General features: G+C 38.6%; 1 protein-coding gene across 1 annotated transcript in view; it reads left to right on the forward strand.

Annotated features, from left to right (window-relative positions):
* The window catches only part of COL6A6 (collagen type VI alpha 6 chain), a 43,181-nt gene that overhangs the window by 25,816 nt on the left and 1,800 nt on the right, over positions 1-15,565 (forward strand). Inside the window, 15 exon segments of the mRNA XM_039391236.1 lie at positions 247-309; positions 1,199-1,261; positions 2,775-2,837; positions 3,272-3,322; positions 5,381-5,416; positions 5,543-5,605; positions 5,924-5,986; positions 8,196-8,231; positions 9,103-9,139; positions 9,709-9,720; positions 9,832-10,319; positions 12,118-12,208; positions 13,273-13,944; positions 14,766-14,859; positions 15,030-15,301. Coding sequence (XP_039247170.1) covers positions 247-309; positions 1,199-1,261; positions 2,775-2,837; positions 3,272-3,322; positions 5,381-5,416; positions 5,543-5,605; positions 5,924-5,986; positions 8,196-8,231; positions 9,103-9,139; positions 9,709-9,720; positions 9,832-10,319; positions 12,118-12,208; positions 13,273-13,944; positions 14,766-14,859; positions 15,030-15,301 — 2,104 coding nt within the window.

Genomic DNA, 15,565 nt, shown 5'->3' on the forward strand with positions numbered 1-15,565 from the left:
GCTTATGGCTCCCTTGATATCTTAGACACCTCAGTGTATCTCTGAATCAGGCTGTTGGGCAGTGACCATCTCAGCTGCTTCACACAGGAAAATCCTGACAACCAAACAGCCAGAAGTTTCACCTGTGCATTAAGGCTCACGAAACAGGCACTTGTATTCTGATCATTGCAGGAATCTGATCTTCATTGAAAGACTGTCAGCAGTCTGGAACTGACTTTTTTTTTTTCAATGGCTTTTTTACATCAGGGCCCAAGAGGACCACAAGGGATCAGAGGACCTCCAGGACCACAAGGCATTCCAGGCCCTCTGGTTAGCTTTAAATAATATATTCCTACTGTACACATTAGGGCTTTTCATTCTCAGTGTTGATATTATTCTTATAAAAAGTTTTTAAAAGCTTATAAAAAGTAGAAACTGAGGGTTTTTTTGATGTAACTGATTTTTTGTAACTGATTTGCAGCTTCATATGATAAAATAACAGCCTTGAAAATAAGTTTAGGTGGGTGAATAGGAAGTGAATGTCAGTGTTACTGAGCTTTTGCATGATTGTAGTGAGGAGCCTTATCTTTAGATTCTACTCTCAGTTATCTAGTATGAGGACTAAGAGCATGGCTTGCAGCATGTTTAAATACAGATGCACAGTGGTGTAGTTGAGATCAAAGTTATATAATGATCAGTAGTTTCATTGTGGCCTGTGAGATTTACTGCTGAAGTATGATCAGGTTGTAACATTTGAGCACTGTCTCCTGATCTCCTCTCCTGTGTGATGCTCTTGATTTTGGAGGTTCTTGTTCTGGAATTACATCAGTGTAAATCAGGACTGGAATGTCCTACGCTGTCAGCATTGGTCATCTGCTTCAGTCAAGTAATAATGTTCATGATTACACACCCAATTATATGTGTGCATTCATGGTTTTGTGCACATGTGCATGTATTGACTAAGTATCTATGTAGGCTGAAAATAACATTCATTTCATACGTAAAAGCATTTTGAGGTTTATACAGCAGTTGTACAGAAGACAGGAAAGAAATGGAATGATAACTTGACCAGTAACTCTTACTGTGGTCCTTGAAAGCTTGTAAATGCACTATTATTTATACTGACTCTGTAGTAATTTCAAGTGGGAATGAATCCTTGAGTGCAGTGAGCCCTTGATTTCTTCACTGTACACCTTTTAACTGATACTTCTTATTACAGGGTAGTCTGGGGCCCCCAGGTTCACCTGGCTCTGTTGGAAAGTTAGGTGCAAGAGGAGAAAAGGTAAAGATTTTTAAGGTATCTAATTGCAGCAATCTAACAGTATCATTCATTCAAGAATTTGACTGAAGAAGCATATTCTAACACTTTGTTAGTCCTATGAAACATGTGTAGAATATTAAGATCTATAGACATTTTCAGACTGCATGGGAAGACAAGTGATATGTTCAAGGTAATCTTACAGGTGTCAGAGAGATAATAAGAAGTTTTTAGTTTTACCATGACCACTAATGTAATTGCTGTTGTGGTAGTGGTTCTCAGTGGGGCCTGGTTTCTCACAAAATGCAAGAGTGCTGACCTGACCCTGAAGCTCATTTTAGGATTCCTAGAATCTGTCCAATCCATTGCAAATACATTCCAGTTAATTACAGAATATCACAAGTTGGGAGGGACTGATGAGGATCATCAGGTCCAATTCCCTGCTCCTCGCAGGGCGAGTAAACCGCATGACGAAGTGCGTCATCCAGACACTTCTTGAACTCTGACAGGCTTGCTTCCATGACCACTTCCCTGAGAAGCCTGTTCCAGTGACCGACCACCCTCTTTGTGAAGAACTTATTCCTAATGTCCAATCAGTTCAAAAAAGTGTAGTTGCTTATTTTCACCTTGTTTTTCTAAAAATTCCTAACAGGTCCAAGGAACCTTGACTATTACGATGTCTATCATAGAGGACTGAGTATGTTGAGAACAATTAAATCAACATGAAGTTTAACAGAAAGACTTATGCTAATAGATGGTCTACATTACTTTCCTTTCATTTATGTTAATATGGGAGACTAACTTTATTCGATAAAAATAACTCAGTTGTTGTTGAATTTTTGAATGTAAGTCATAAGTCATACCAGTTGGCTAAGCCTTTCAGTCTCTTTGAAGGTTTGTTACATTCAGTGACAGAAGGTCAAAGTGTTACTATAAAAATAGTCACTATGTGAAAACATACAGTGAAACAGTGACAAAAATTGGAAAAATACTTAGAAATTTTCATCATACCTTCTATTTTCTGTGTCTGATTTTGTGCTGTTTAATATTGGGGTCCTTGTTAGAAGAAAGTTCGATTGGAAAGCGGAAACAAAAAAGAGACTGAAGAAAAGAAACGCTGTGAGAGGACTAAGAGCTCACTGCAGACAGCCTGCCTGAGAAATATCATCTGCTATCAACAGGTGGTTCAGGCTGGTAGAATTCCAGGATATATCCTGCTAGTACTATATTATAAACTTTTCCAAACCCCACTTTTTTCACTGATAATACTGTATAACAATGGGAGTTTTGTTGAATAAAGGCCTTTGGAGTTTAGCTGCATGAATGCTCAGCATATTCTGATTTGCCTAGTCCTTTCCGGTTCCACCATAAGGAACATTCCATGAAACATGGTCTCTAGTGGAATGCTTTTGCCCAGCATCAAGTAGTCTATAAAATGTATAGGTACACTTCAGTCTAACAGACAACTTCACGTTTCAGAAAGAAGAATTCTCCTAAATGAGTCCAACTAACAGCTTCCGTGTTTCAATTGTAACAGGGTGAACCTGGTGACCCCGGAGAGAAGGGCCCAGTCGGACCACCTGGACAGAGAGGCATGCCTGTGAGTCTTTCTCCCCTAATTCAGAGCCCCTGTAGTTTAATACCAATCCAGCTGAAATACTACAGTTCATCCCTTTCTATTTTCTCTGATACAATTAAAATTATTTCACATTTGGTTCCCAGTTTCCTTATGGACACCAGATTCCTTGTGGGCTAGAGAGAATATCTTTCACATCAAATTCTCTAGAGGAAAGAATATGGTGAAGGTAGGGCACACAAGGAAAGGAACTGTGGCCTTAATCCTTATTTTCTCTCTATGGCTTTTACCACCATTTGCTGCTGGTTTCAGACCATATAGTGAGAGCTTACCCTAATTCATTAATCTTAACAGCCTGAGCACCTCACTGTAATGGGACATCTTTATTTCAAAGTCAAACTGGATATAAATCTAATCCTCTATTAAAATATAACTCACGGTATGTTCAACCTATGCAGGGCGTGGATGGCAGAGATGCCTATGGTCCTGAAGGAAGCAAAGGAGCAAAGGTGAGTGCTTCAAGTCGGAATGTCTCTCAGTCTTCTGCAGTATCAAATGGAGCATCCGTATTATATCAAAAAGGAATGTAAGACATGGCCACAGTAAGAGGTTCAGGATTCCCACAGTCCTTGTGAGAAATTCTTCAATAAGATATTCTTTTGAGGACCCCTCTCACTCTTTCCCTTGATGGGTGTATATGGATATGAAGGATTGTACTTCTTGGAGTACGCAATTGGTGGTCCAGCCACTCGGGGCTCTTCTCATTTTTCTTCTTTCAGTAGAGGGATTCCTTGACTACCAAGGAATACTGAGACAGTAAGGATATTGTTTTAATGTGAAATATTCTTCCTTGTGCTCCTATGGTCAGCAATAAGATCTGGGGATAAACCTCTGGATTACTAAGAAACTCTTATCATTCCCTTCACAGTGCTGAATTAAAAAAGCAATTAATTTCTCACTTCTTTAAAAACATAAAAGAATCCAGCTAAAATAAAAAGTATACAGAAATGAAGAGATCAAAATCATGGCACCAGTGGCACCAATGGGTCAGTCTGGGAGCAGAGGGGTCAGGATGCTTGAAAAAGCTGCAGTCCTCCTTTCAAGGAATTTGTGTAGTGTTTTGCAATACAAGTCCTTTCTTGCTGCTTGTAAAACAGAAGTGGCCCAGTGGATCTCTGATAGGCCTGTCTTTCACTGTTCCTTTTTGTGGGAGAAGCAGAGTGTTGTAGGAACCTGCAGAAAAGATATGAAAGGCTTCCCGGGAACCTCTCTAACTGATGAGCTCCTTTTGCTAAAATGGCTCTTGGTGCTTCTTATTTTCCAATATCTTTTCTCACCTTCTTAGCTCCAACAATTCCTTTTCATAGGAGAGTTTCGTAGATTATGCATACATTGTATACAAGACTAATTTTTTAATCTCTTGAAATCTCCCACTTGTTCACTTCAGGGAACACCCTACATGTTAGAAGAATGGAGGAAAAAAGTTTCTGCTAAATCTTCTAGTCATTATTCATTGTTTTAAAGGATTAATTTAAAGCCTTTCTTATACACTGATGTCTGCCCAGGGTTTGGCAGGGCCTGGATTAAAGCAATTAATAAAAATAACCAAAACCCAATTTACTCCAGAATAGTGATTCAGAAAGAATGATTTTCCCCTGATAGCTAAGAGAATAACCTTTAGTATAAATTTTACTTAAGGTTGCTATTAATTATACAGGTTCGCAGTCACATTACGCTCTCTTACATGTAATGGGGGGTGTACGTGCATGAAATTTTCTGAAAATTGTTGGATAAAGTCATATGATGTTTTACAACCAAGTCCACTTCCATGGGAGGGAACTCTTAGAACAGTGGCATACGTAAGTAGTGTGAATTCTGATGTTAAGGAAAGAGATACTTCACTTCTGATTGGTTTATGTGAGTTTCCATACTTCTCATATACGAGCAAAGAACAGACCAGAAACTGAAGTAACTGAAAACAATTAATGAATTGACTTCTGATATGCCAACAAAATATCATGGTATCATTGTTTAGTATGGAGGGTACAACGTTTTGAAACTACATTCAAACACTGAGTTCTGAATGTTACCATTTACTCATAGTCACTATATGTGAATTCCACTGTATATTACTAGGATACATAAATAAGTTTTTAGTCTTTCTGCTGTGCCTTTTGCAATCAGATATGTCTGTCACGTATTGGCCTCATAAGCCACCAGCGTGCCTGTAGCAAATGTGGATAGAGCCTTCCCAAATCTTCGTTCGCGAAGCCTAGCCATGATTGACTAGGATGCATAAATAAGTTTTGATAAGACATGTACTTGAGAAATTGAGAATGCTTGAAAATCCAGAAACTGTTGGAAATTTTTAAAACGCTCTTCCTTTAGATGAGCAAGGTGTTCATATACAATGGTGTCATTTGAGACCAGAGTAGTAACCACAGTTACTTGAATGGGCTGGAATGCTAAGAATAATTTTTAAATTGTTTTTGGTTTAAAGGCATCAAACACTAAGCAGATCATAAAGTTCTAGATTCCTATGAAGTCTTTGTCCTTTCTTTTTGTAGGGAGAATCTGGATTCATAGGATATCCTGGTCCAGAGGTATGATTAAATGGCATATTTCCTTTCCTTATGTCTTGTTTTATATTTTTGTATTTGGAAGTTTTTGTCAGTCTTTCTATCTGTCTTCTCCTTTCCTATAAAGTTCTGAATGTCATTAATTTTCAGGGAGAAGATGGAGACCCAGGCATTCCAGGAGCTGAAGGACCCAAAGGAACTAGGGGTAGAAGAGTAAGAATGACAGATTTGCTAACTCTGTGAAGAGTTCTATAAATAAAGCCCTTATGTCCTAGGTGTTTTCTCACAAAGAAAAAAAGTTAAATTGTTTCCCACCCTGATCTTTTATTGCCGTATCTTGTGCAACAGGTCTTGAGAGAATGCTGGTCGGAGTCTTCAGAGATGCTGGTTGCTAATAATTCTTAATAGTGGTAGTCTATGTAAATGCAGGATCCAACTCACAATATGGTTATGGAGGGTTTTTTTCCCCTTATGAAGTTTGGCACCTATGTGTGCAATTATAAAGAATGAAACTTGTATTCCTATTTTTAGGGTAATACTGGCACACCAGGTTCCCTGGGAGATCCAGGAGATCAAGGACCATCAGGACCTATGGTAATATAGTTTTATTTTTAAAAAAAATCACTCTTAGATTGATCTTAGACTTACTAGTAGAATAACAGAATATTTAATTATGTTTCATATGCTTAGTTGCCTGGAAGTTGTATAGAGTTATATCTTGCCTGTGGATATGTGTGCACAGGAGCACCTGCTGCTGAAATGGAACTGCAACAATAGTGCAGGGCAGAATTTCTTCCACAGTATTTGGTATTGTCTTTAGGCTGGGTAAATATCTAACTAAATAAGCAGAGAGTACTAAAATATAGAACTGGATTGATCTGCTGAAAGCCAATGTATTTTTTTCATTTCAAAAGAAAAGCCATTTAAAATCAGACTTGCAGTTAAAAGGCATGCACTTAAAGCTTATATTTATTGTAGCATGTTAATCCTTATATACAAGTAAATGTCCTGATGTACTTTTCCAGTGTCTGTGTTTTGCATTTTATACAACAAAATGTTTTATTCTCTATCTAAGCAGATGAAAGGATTGTGGATTTCAATAGGATTTAGGACTAACCTTGTAGGTAGCTAGGAAAATCCCTGTATGTGTCTACCTTTATCCTGCAGCAATGCTGAAAATCAGCTCCATAGTGACCAGAAACAATCTCTACTGTTACTGATTTTCATGTTAAACTTTCTTAGGCCTACTCTTAGTTTAAATGTGGAACATTATTGATAGCAGTATCTTTACCTGTAAAACATGGCCCATGGGATGTGTCAGCTTAGAAAACTTTTTTTCCTTCTCATTACACTGTGCTGGTCAGTGAATATACCCGTCCCACTTTATTTTATGATGCTGGGCACAAGAATGGCTAAGAATGCATTGCCTTCCCAGCTGCTTGGCCACTCACATGTTACAGGTAGACAAATCTTGTGAGCTGACGAGCCACAGCCGTTGGCCTTGCCAATCCATGGTCCGAGAAGTCTTCAGAGGGATTTCAAGCTCAAGATCTCCTCCTCAAATGTAGAAATGAGAGTAGAGCTTGGGATATATGGGCTTGTTAGGATTATTACAATAGCTGTGCATCAGTGAAATGAGAAAGTGGGAAGTCTGTGGGAAGTGGAAGTGATAGGGAATGCAGGAAGAAGCACAAGTAGTAGGCAGGGACAGCCAAATCGGGCCTGTCTTACCCGTCCTTCCTGCTTGGTGACATGATTGTCTGTATGTGTCAAGTCTGCACAGCTCAGTCACCACCACTGAGCTGCTGCAAGTAGCATTAGGGCTCAGGCAATTCACAGTTAACTCTTGCTGAACAGTACCAAAGAAGAACATTGACCTACTGGGAAATATGAGAAGAAAAAAGCATGGAATGGCTGTGATGGTGCTAGCAGCAAGACAGCAGGAGAGGTGAGGAGCGTAGCTCAGGCAGAAGATGGAGGAATGGAAGATTAATTGGAAGGGGAAGGAACAAATAAGGAGACGGGGTTGTAATCTGGGGACGTAAGGAAGTATATAATTTTGGTGAACTGAAGTGTTATGGTAGAGAGAAGGTAAGGTAAAAGCTGTGGGATGTGGAGCTGAAATTTTTCTGGTGTATCTCACTGCAGCCTCCTGCAAGTAAGTGAGAATTTTCAGTAGTCTTCCTACACATCTGAGTGCACACATGATGAGAACTCTCAAACCCCTTTGAAAAAAAAATTCCTTTGCCTCTGTTTTATTCCCATTATGAAGATTAAAAAATACTTTTATTTTTAAAAAAGATGCTTGAGGTGCTAGCATTTTTCCACAGCTCCCAAGGAGAAGGATGCAGAGTAGGTTGAGCTATCATGATGTGTGTGTGTGTTCTGCAGGGTTTTTCGAGGTACAACTGTAGGGATTTTACCCTGCAAGAGTAGAGGGCAAGCTTGTCACACATCAGGTGTTGGAAAGTACGGAAAGTCCAAATAACTGAACATAGCACAGAAACTGCTGTTTATAAAGGAAATCCGGTTCTGAACTATACTGGTCCTCAAGGGCAACAAGTATTGAACATTTTAAAACCATTAATGAAAATGGACTAAGAAATAAGTCTGAGAAGTGGTCTGTAACTCTGGAATGGGTCCACAAAAATCTATGCTGGGAACTGATGTCTCCTCATATTTCAAATTCATAAGTGCTTGTTGGGAAACACTATATGCCTGCGTTTTCTTTGGGCTACAGAGTAACAGATGGAAATACATTATCAGGGTCTGACTTTTTGGACCTGTGTTTATTTTGTTTCAGGGTGCCAAAGGACCAATGGGCACCATTTTAATGGAAGTAAGTAACAACCTTACAGCTAACTGTACACTGCATGGAATTATCTGGTTTAGGCTTCCATTTATAAGCACTTACAGCAGTGCACACAATTAGCTGTTATAAAACAATATCCTTTTCATGTTCTTGTCAGAGTGCAGTGCGTTCATCTGTTCTGCAAATGATCAAGGAATGAGAAACAATTATGCCTATGGATTAACACCATGTCCAAACTTTTACAAATCATTGGACCATTAATATTCATTTACCTGTTTCTTTACTCACATCAGTTTACACACTAGCTCATGTTTAGGGTTACTTTTTCCCCTCTTGTAAAGGAAGGCATTTCTTCAGCAACAGTTATTTTCACTGGGAATAGAAGTACAAGATTTCTTCAGAATTGTAATCCCATATAAAATGAGTACTTCTGAGCAAAGGTTCCATCTAGCCCTTGCATGGATGACTACCTACAGGCAATACTATTGCAGGTGTGTTCTGTGTCCAGAGGAGGTCTTCTCCCCCTTCATGGACCTCTCTTCCTATGTGAGTCGCTATTGAAATGTCCATTCTTTTATGGAAGTGCCACTGAGTGGTGACATCCTAGATCAGTTTATTAGCACAAAATAAAGAATGGATAAATGGTTTCTTGGTACTCCAGAACATCATAAATGCCAACAGAGCAGGTCTAGAAAAACATGCCTAGTTTCTGCAGCAAGTGAGAGTGTCCCTGTATTATTTGAAATAAAGAGGAACTGGATTGTGTGAATCTGGATTTACTGTAATGAGAGTTAGTTCAGGAACTGGGATATGACCTTCAGCTCAAACACCAGTAAGATTCCCAGTCTGGGATGGTCTGGGATTTGCCATTAATTCCTTTTTTATTTTGAACCTGCAGCCTTGTGAACTTGTGAATTTTACAAGAAAAAACTGCCGTAAGTAGGGAGCATCTTATTTTACCTTTAACACCTAGTCACTCTTCTTAAATGGAATAGCCTCCACTGGAAACCCTGTAAACTGATAGTTTGTATCTGAGTTCCGTTTGACTGGTAGTTGTTAATTGTGAGGGGTTTTCAGCAGGTGTTTGAAGCAGACTTGCTCTTTTTGCTCCTTTTCTAATCTGTTAATTACAAAACCCATAACAAATATCTCTTTACCTCATTAAAGATTAAAATAATTCTTTGGCATTGTGCCAACACCCTTTGGGGAGTTCTCTGAGAGAAGACAATACTTGTATGTGTACTGTCCTCCAAATTAGGTGTGTTCGTTCCCTTCAGACATATGTGTGCAGCAGAACCCAGAACAATTTTTTTACTTCCCATCCAGTAAAAGTGCACTATTTTGAGTATTTGATTATGGAAGAAGAGTGTTGTCTTGCACTGGCAGGTTCTATCAGTTGTCTGAGCTTTGAATCAGGCTTTTTATTGAAAGCAAGTGAATATGTCACTGTATTAATGAATATGGGCCCAAAATAATTTATTTGCTCTCCCTCTCTTCCTTGCAGCTTGCTCATCAGGTAAGTCCATCTGGCCTCTGCATATCCATTCTTTTATAGACTTGAAGAAAAAACTAACAATGTTTGAGTTGTGGAAAGGTTCTCACAGAAATTTTCTGCTTCAATATACAGACACATGTCCAGCTTACCCGACTGAAGTGGTGTTTGCCTTCGATATGTCTGATGATGTTACACCAGCTGCATTTGAAAGGATGAGAAACATTGTCATGTTGTTGCTGAGGACCATTAAGATCAGTGAAAGCAATTGCCCAACAGGCGCTCGTGTCTCCATTGTTTCTTTCAACACCAATATGCACTATCTCATCCGATTCTCAGAATTCCAAAAAAGCAACTTGCTGCAACAAGCAGTCCAGAGAATACCTCTGGAGAGGTCCACTGGAAAGCGAAATATTGGGGCAGCCATGAGATTTGTTGCAAGAAATGTCTTCAAACGTGTTCGTCAGGGCATCCTCACAAGAAAAGTAGCCCTATTTTTTGCCAACGGTCCATCGCAGGATGATGTTGCCATCAGCACAGCTGTGCTTGAGTTGAGTGCTTTGGATATCACTCCAGTGGTTATTGCCTTCAGTGAAGTGCCAAATGTCAGACGTGCCTTCTCAGTAAGTAGATAGATGATAGAAAATTGAGTCACCCATTTGCTCAGTGTCTGCTATTGTTTGAGTAAATCCTGCTCTCAGTCCAGTAAGTTCTAGGAACTGTCTAATCCTTTAGTAGAAAGAGGTACATTAAAGAATATTGCTTCAACAAAGAAACGGTGATTCACTTGACCATAATGATCATCATCTGACCTCTTTCTGCACATGAATTATGAATGGCTTGTGCTTTTAGGCCAAATCACAGAATTTCCATAACATTGTGTTAATTTCACTTAGTTACCTTTGCCATTACTCTTCTGAAGATGTGACATGTACTGACCATTTAACTAAGAAACTGTGGCCCTAGTTTCTAGAAAAAAGTAATAGAAGTCTTCAAGTACACCATGTTTTTTTCAAAAGAAAATTAAATTAAGCAAAACCCCTTTTGATATCTGTATTGCCATTCGCACAGGAGAAAATTATGAAATTTTGTTTTATGACTTCATATAAAAGATAGTAAATGAGAATAAACAGTCCAGTTTACAAGGTACGAGAGGAAACAATTCTAAATTTATTTAAGATTTCATAACATAGATTCCATAGTCTCCATCTTTCCAATTTGTTTTGGTATCATCTGTTCTCAGTTTGAACTTTTTCAAAATAAAATTCTTTCAAGCTGCTGTTTCTTTGTAATTGTCCTTCCAAAAGGAAACATGTTCACTTACACAGGACAAAAGGTGCAAAACTTGGAGTCTGTTCTGATCTAGTAGCCATTTAATCTTCTTATTATATTTATTCTCATGCAGCCTCATATCTGTTAGTCAATTCATGTATTTTTCTGGCTGGATGTTAATTTAGCAGAATGAAATAATTCTGCTAACATATGAGAAGGAAGCTTGTAGTTTGTTGACTGGGTTGCTCCCCAGGATAAACAGGAGCAAGCATCAGTATTTTGTTTACTTAGTATAAGCAGGTTACAAATCTGAATGCATGTGATGATGTCTGTTATTTACAAAAGTGCCAATTATCCATAAATCAGTCTTCAGAGAAGAAAAGTTTAAAAGAGCTGCTTAGCAGGGGGAAAGGCAAAAAAATTCATGGCAGCAGCTCTGCTTTATGTTTACAATGATGGGAAAGCAACCAACCTCACCACTACCCCCCGAGTAAATACAACCTCCCTTTTTCTTTGAGATGGACTTCTGCCCTTGTAGTTGAGAGATGGTTTAATCTTTATGATCCTGCCAGCCTGTAGCACAGCCTGTGCCTTTGGTTACTTTGTTCTAGGAGTTTCAGTTTAGCGATCATTCAAACCTTGCCAATTCTAATTCCTTTGAAGAGTTCTATCTATAACATTCTTGACAGACATTAATCAGAATTTAATTGTGTAGTTTAAGCTGAAGTTTAATGCAAAGAAGTAATTATTTCTTTACTCACCGTTATAGTATAATGTACAGCCATTTTTGTTAATCTTAGTCTACAAGTAAATGCATTTTCCCTTGAATCACATTTGGATGGAGTTGGGTGGTCAGTGAAATTATAGATTGTTGTTGGAGCTTCTTCAGAGTTCCTCAAGCATTTCTGTGGTCAAATCTTCTACTGGGGAAGATTGTCTTTCTTCAGCTGATCACAGGCAACACATATGTTGTTCCAAGGCTAAAATCTTCTCTCCCAAGAAAACATTTTCACTCTTTATCCCAGATATAAGAGATCCTGCCCTTTTCTCTGTAGAAAAATACACCCTATTAAGAAAAGAAAAAAGAAAAACTGTAATATATTTTACCTGTCTTTTAAATGTTACTTTTGTGTCTGCTTTAAAACATAGATTGATGACACTAGAAGATTTCGACTATTTGTTTGGGAAAGACAACAGGATGAAAATTTGGAGGGCATCACATATTGTACACTTTGCTTTGGTAAGACATTTTACAAATTCCATCTGTTGTATTGGTCTATTTAGCCTTTCAGTAACACATTCTATTGTATTTATTTTGCAATGTGGTGTTGGGGAATTTTTATGGTACACCTTAAAGGTGTTTGTGCTTAAATATGAAAGAAAAATATTAATAAACAATGCACTGGGCAGAATCCTACTGCCATAAATGGTTCTACAAGGAGTTTGCAAAAATGTAAGAGCTGATTCCTTATATATGCTTGCACCAGCACCAATCCCATGAGTGGTTGCATGGAGCAACTCAGCCCAGCTCGGCTGCCCACAGGTGGCCCTGAGTGCTGCAGCTGTTTCTTGTCATCACCAAGAGAAACTTCACTCCGTGACAGGGATTTTTTCTGTGTCTGACATTCCTGCTTCCAGCCAACTTAACCTCTTCTGCAAATGGGCCTTCTTGCCCCCTGTGACAGATCATTTCTTGGTTACAGTTATCAGTGCTGAGGAGTTATAATTTTAATTTCCTCTTCAGTGAATGGTAAGAGTTAGACTGTCAAACCCACAAAAGCTGTTTAATTAGTTTCTGTCTCAGACATGTGAAATGAATTACTGTGTTTAGCATTTCCTTTTTAACAGAAATGAACTTAAAATAGCATTATGATTCTGGGAAACCAGGCTCATCTGCTGTGGGTTGTACACTGTGAGGGGAGGAGATGCTACTAAATGATAATATTTCAGAATGTTGAATAGTGATCTGAGATGAAAAATAGGGTTTGTTTCTGTGTCCTTTACAGTGTTTAGATTTCAACAGAAGAAAATTTCTCAAGGGAACTATGGATCTATGAAGTTTTACCTTATGAATGTTTTTTTGCTCTCATGCCTGAATAATTTCCCATATCTCAAAACCTCCTTCAGCAAGACTCGTCTGCTGTTCATTACTAGAACAAAAAGATTTCAAGTTCCCAGATTATTTTTTTAATCAAAATTTAAGAAAAATAAAATAAATGTATAGGACTGTGTGAATTTTTTTCCAAACTCTTGCTTTTGTTTTTGCTATTGCTAAATAGTTTGCTGTTTGCTCTTCCTCTCTAGATAAATGCAAACCAAGAACAAACTGCGAGGTGCCCATTTTTCCCCCAGTTCTGATGGATATGGATATCACTTACATCATGGACAGCTCTCGCAGTGTCAGCAGTGAAGAGTTTCAGAGAGCCAAAGACTTTGTGAACAACATGCTAGATCAGTTTGTTGTTTCCTTACAGCCAAACGAATCATACGGAGGCATCAGAGTGGCACTGGTGCAGCAAGCTCCTAGGGGCTTCCTGCCTGGCAGAAACCAGACACCTGTGGCCTTGGAGTTTGATCTAGTTACATACAGCAGTAAAGATTTGATGAAGAAACACATCCAAGAGTCTGTTCACCAACTGGAAGGGCCATCAGCCGTTGCTTCTGCTCTGCAGTGGACGGTCGAAAATGTATTCTTTAAAGCCCCCAGACAAAGGAAACACAGGGTCATATTTACAATAGTTGGAAGCAAAACAAGCACGTGGGACAGAGAGAGGCTGAAAGAGATTTCACTCGGAGCCAAGTGCCAAGGATTCACTTTGTTCACTCTTGCGCTTGGCAGTGATGTGAGTGACAATGAGTTGATGGAGCTGCCAAGTTCCCCCACAGAGCAGCACTTACTGACACTGGGCAGGGTTTCGACAGCGGAGATGGTGTACGCTCAGAGGTTTAGCCGGGCATTTCTGAATCTTCTACAGCGTAAGTATCACACAATGGCATTTGCTTAAGGTATGGAAAGAAAGAGAAATGCTGTGTAGAAGAAGGTAGTCAGTATATATGTGCTATCATTCCTAGTCATAACTGCCAGTCTTTCACCTTTAGTTTGCCTCAGATGCTGGACATTAATGGAAGTGCCAGCAATGACAGAACAGCATTATATACTAGTCTTAAGCAGGTTTTTTCCCTGAAGTTTTTATTTAATGTGTGGCTTTGTGAACTCCACTTTCATTAAAGGTAGACTATTCTCAGCTAAGAGAACACAGTTCTGATTCCTGATTAGGTCCACATTTCTCCTCAGACCATTGGCAGGTCCAGATTTACTATGCTTATTTAGGCTTTGGAACAGGTAAATATTTAGCACATTTTCTCTTTACTGCAGTTATTCCTCCTCCGCAGAGCAGAAAAAGGACTTCTTCACTTTTCAAGACACATTCATGCAGATTAGCAGGTCTTAGGTGCTTTGAAATACAAACAAGAAGATATCAAGAAGGAAATTGTCACTGATTTAAAATTCTGTATGTACTTAGAGACTTGAAAGTTTCTTTGGAAGCTAAATAGGTTATTACAGAGCAAGACAAAAGTATGAAAGGTTGGTTCAGGAGTCATTCTCACCTAGCTAACCTCTATCATAATTTTCATTTTCCTGGACATAGTCCAGTCACTCTGGGTATGGTGTGTTAACTTACTGAAAGATGCAAACTTCAGTTCACAACAAAAAACTCACGTAGTGCTTTTTACTAAACGTACTGGGGTTTGGAGGACTTTAAAACTCAACCGTGGTATCTGGGCTTTCCCCACAGAAGAAATGAACAGTTATCCTTCACCTGAACTTCAAGAAGAGTGTGAAAACTTAGATCGGGGAGACATACAACAGCAAGTGTCTCTAACTGAAAGGTTTGGAATTGCCTATTTAACTCTTTGGGTGTGTATCTTTGAATATAAGATTTTTGCCTTTGTGTCAGTAGTTGTATTTAAAGTACCTTTAATAGAAATGGGACCAGGATGCATTTTTTAAGGTCATACTGTTGGTTAAATAATTTTTCTTTTCCCCCTCTTCTCAGAAGGATGCCTTTTCCTGGAATGGCTGAACTTGGTTCCAGTTATGGTTTGGAAGACACTGAAAGAACTGAAAGTAGAGTCATGAAGAGTATTAAAGAGAACACCAAAGAACTTGTATACACAATGCCAGAAATGAGATATGATTATGAGGAGAAGAATGAATATGTCACAGAGGGAGCTGCTGCGGGAGAAAAGCCACAAGAGTGTGGAGAAGCTCAGGAGAACAAGGAAAACTTAGGTGCAACAGTAGAAACTAGAACTGCCTGTAATGATTATGGTATGATTTTAGAATATGAAAATCCTTTTTTAATTCAGTAAAAAAGCTTTAAATTGTAAAGGGTTCAGTTGAATATTTACACACGATGAAGAATTTCCATTAATTACACTTTTCCAAAGCATTTGGTCATCATATGTTTGCATTCAGTCCAAATCTATACAGTAAGAGTTTGTAGCTGAAGATTGAACTATATGTGTCATTGTGACTTTAGTTTTGATTTGTAACTTTTTGTGATAATATCATAAAAAGTTCTAATCCCCCTTA

Source organism: Pipra filicauda, unplaced genomic scaffold (assembly GCF_003945595.2).
Source record: "Pipra filicauda isolate LSUMZ 115617 unplaced genomic scaffold, ASM394559v2 scaffold91_size2508729_pilon, whole genome shotgun sequence".
NCBI lineage: Eukaryota > Metazoa > Chordata > Aves > Passeriformes > Pipridae > Pipra > Pipra filicauda.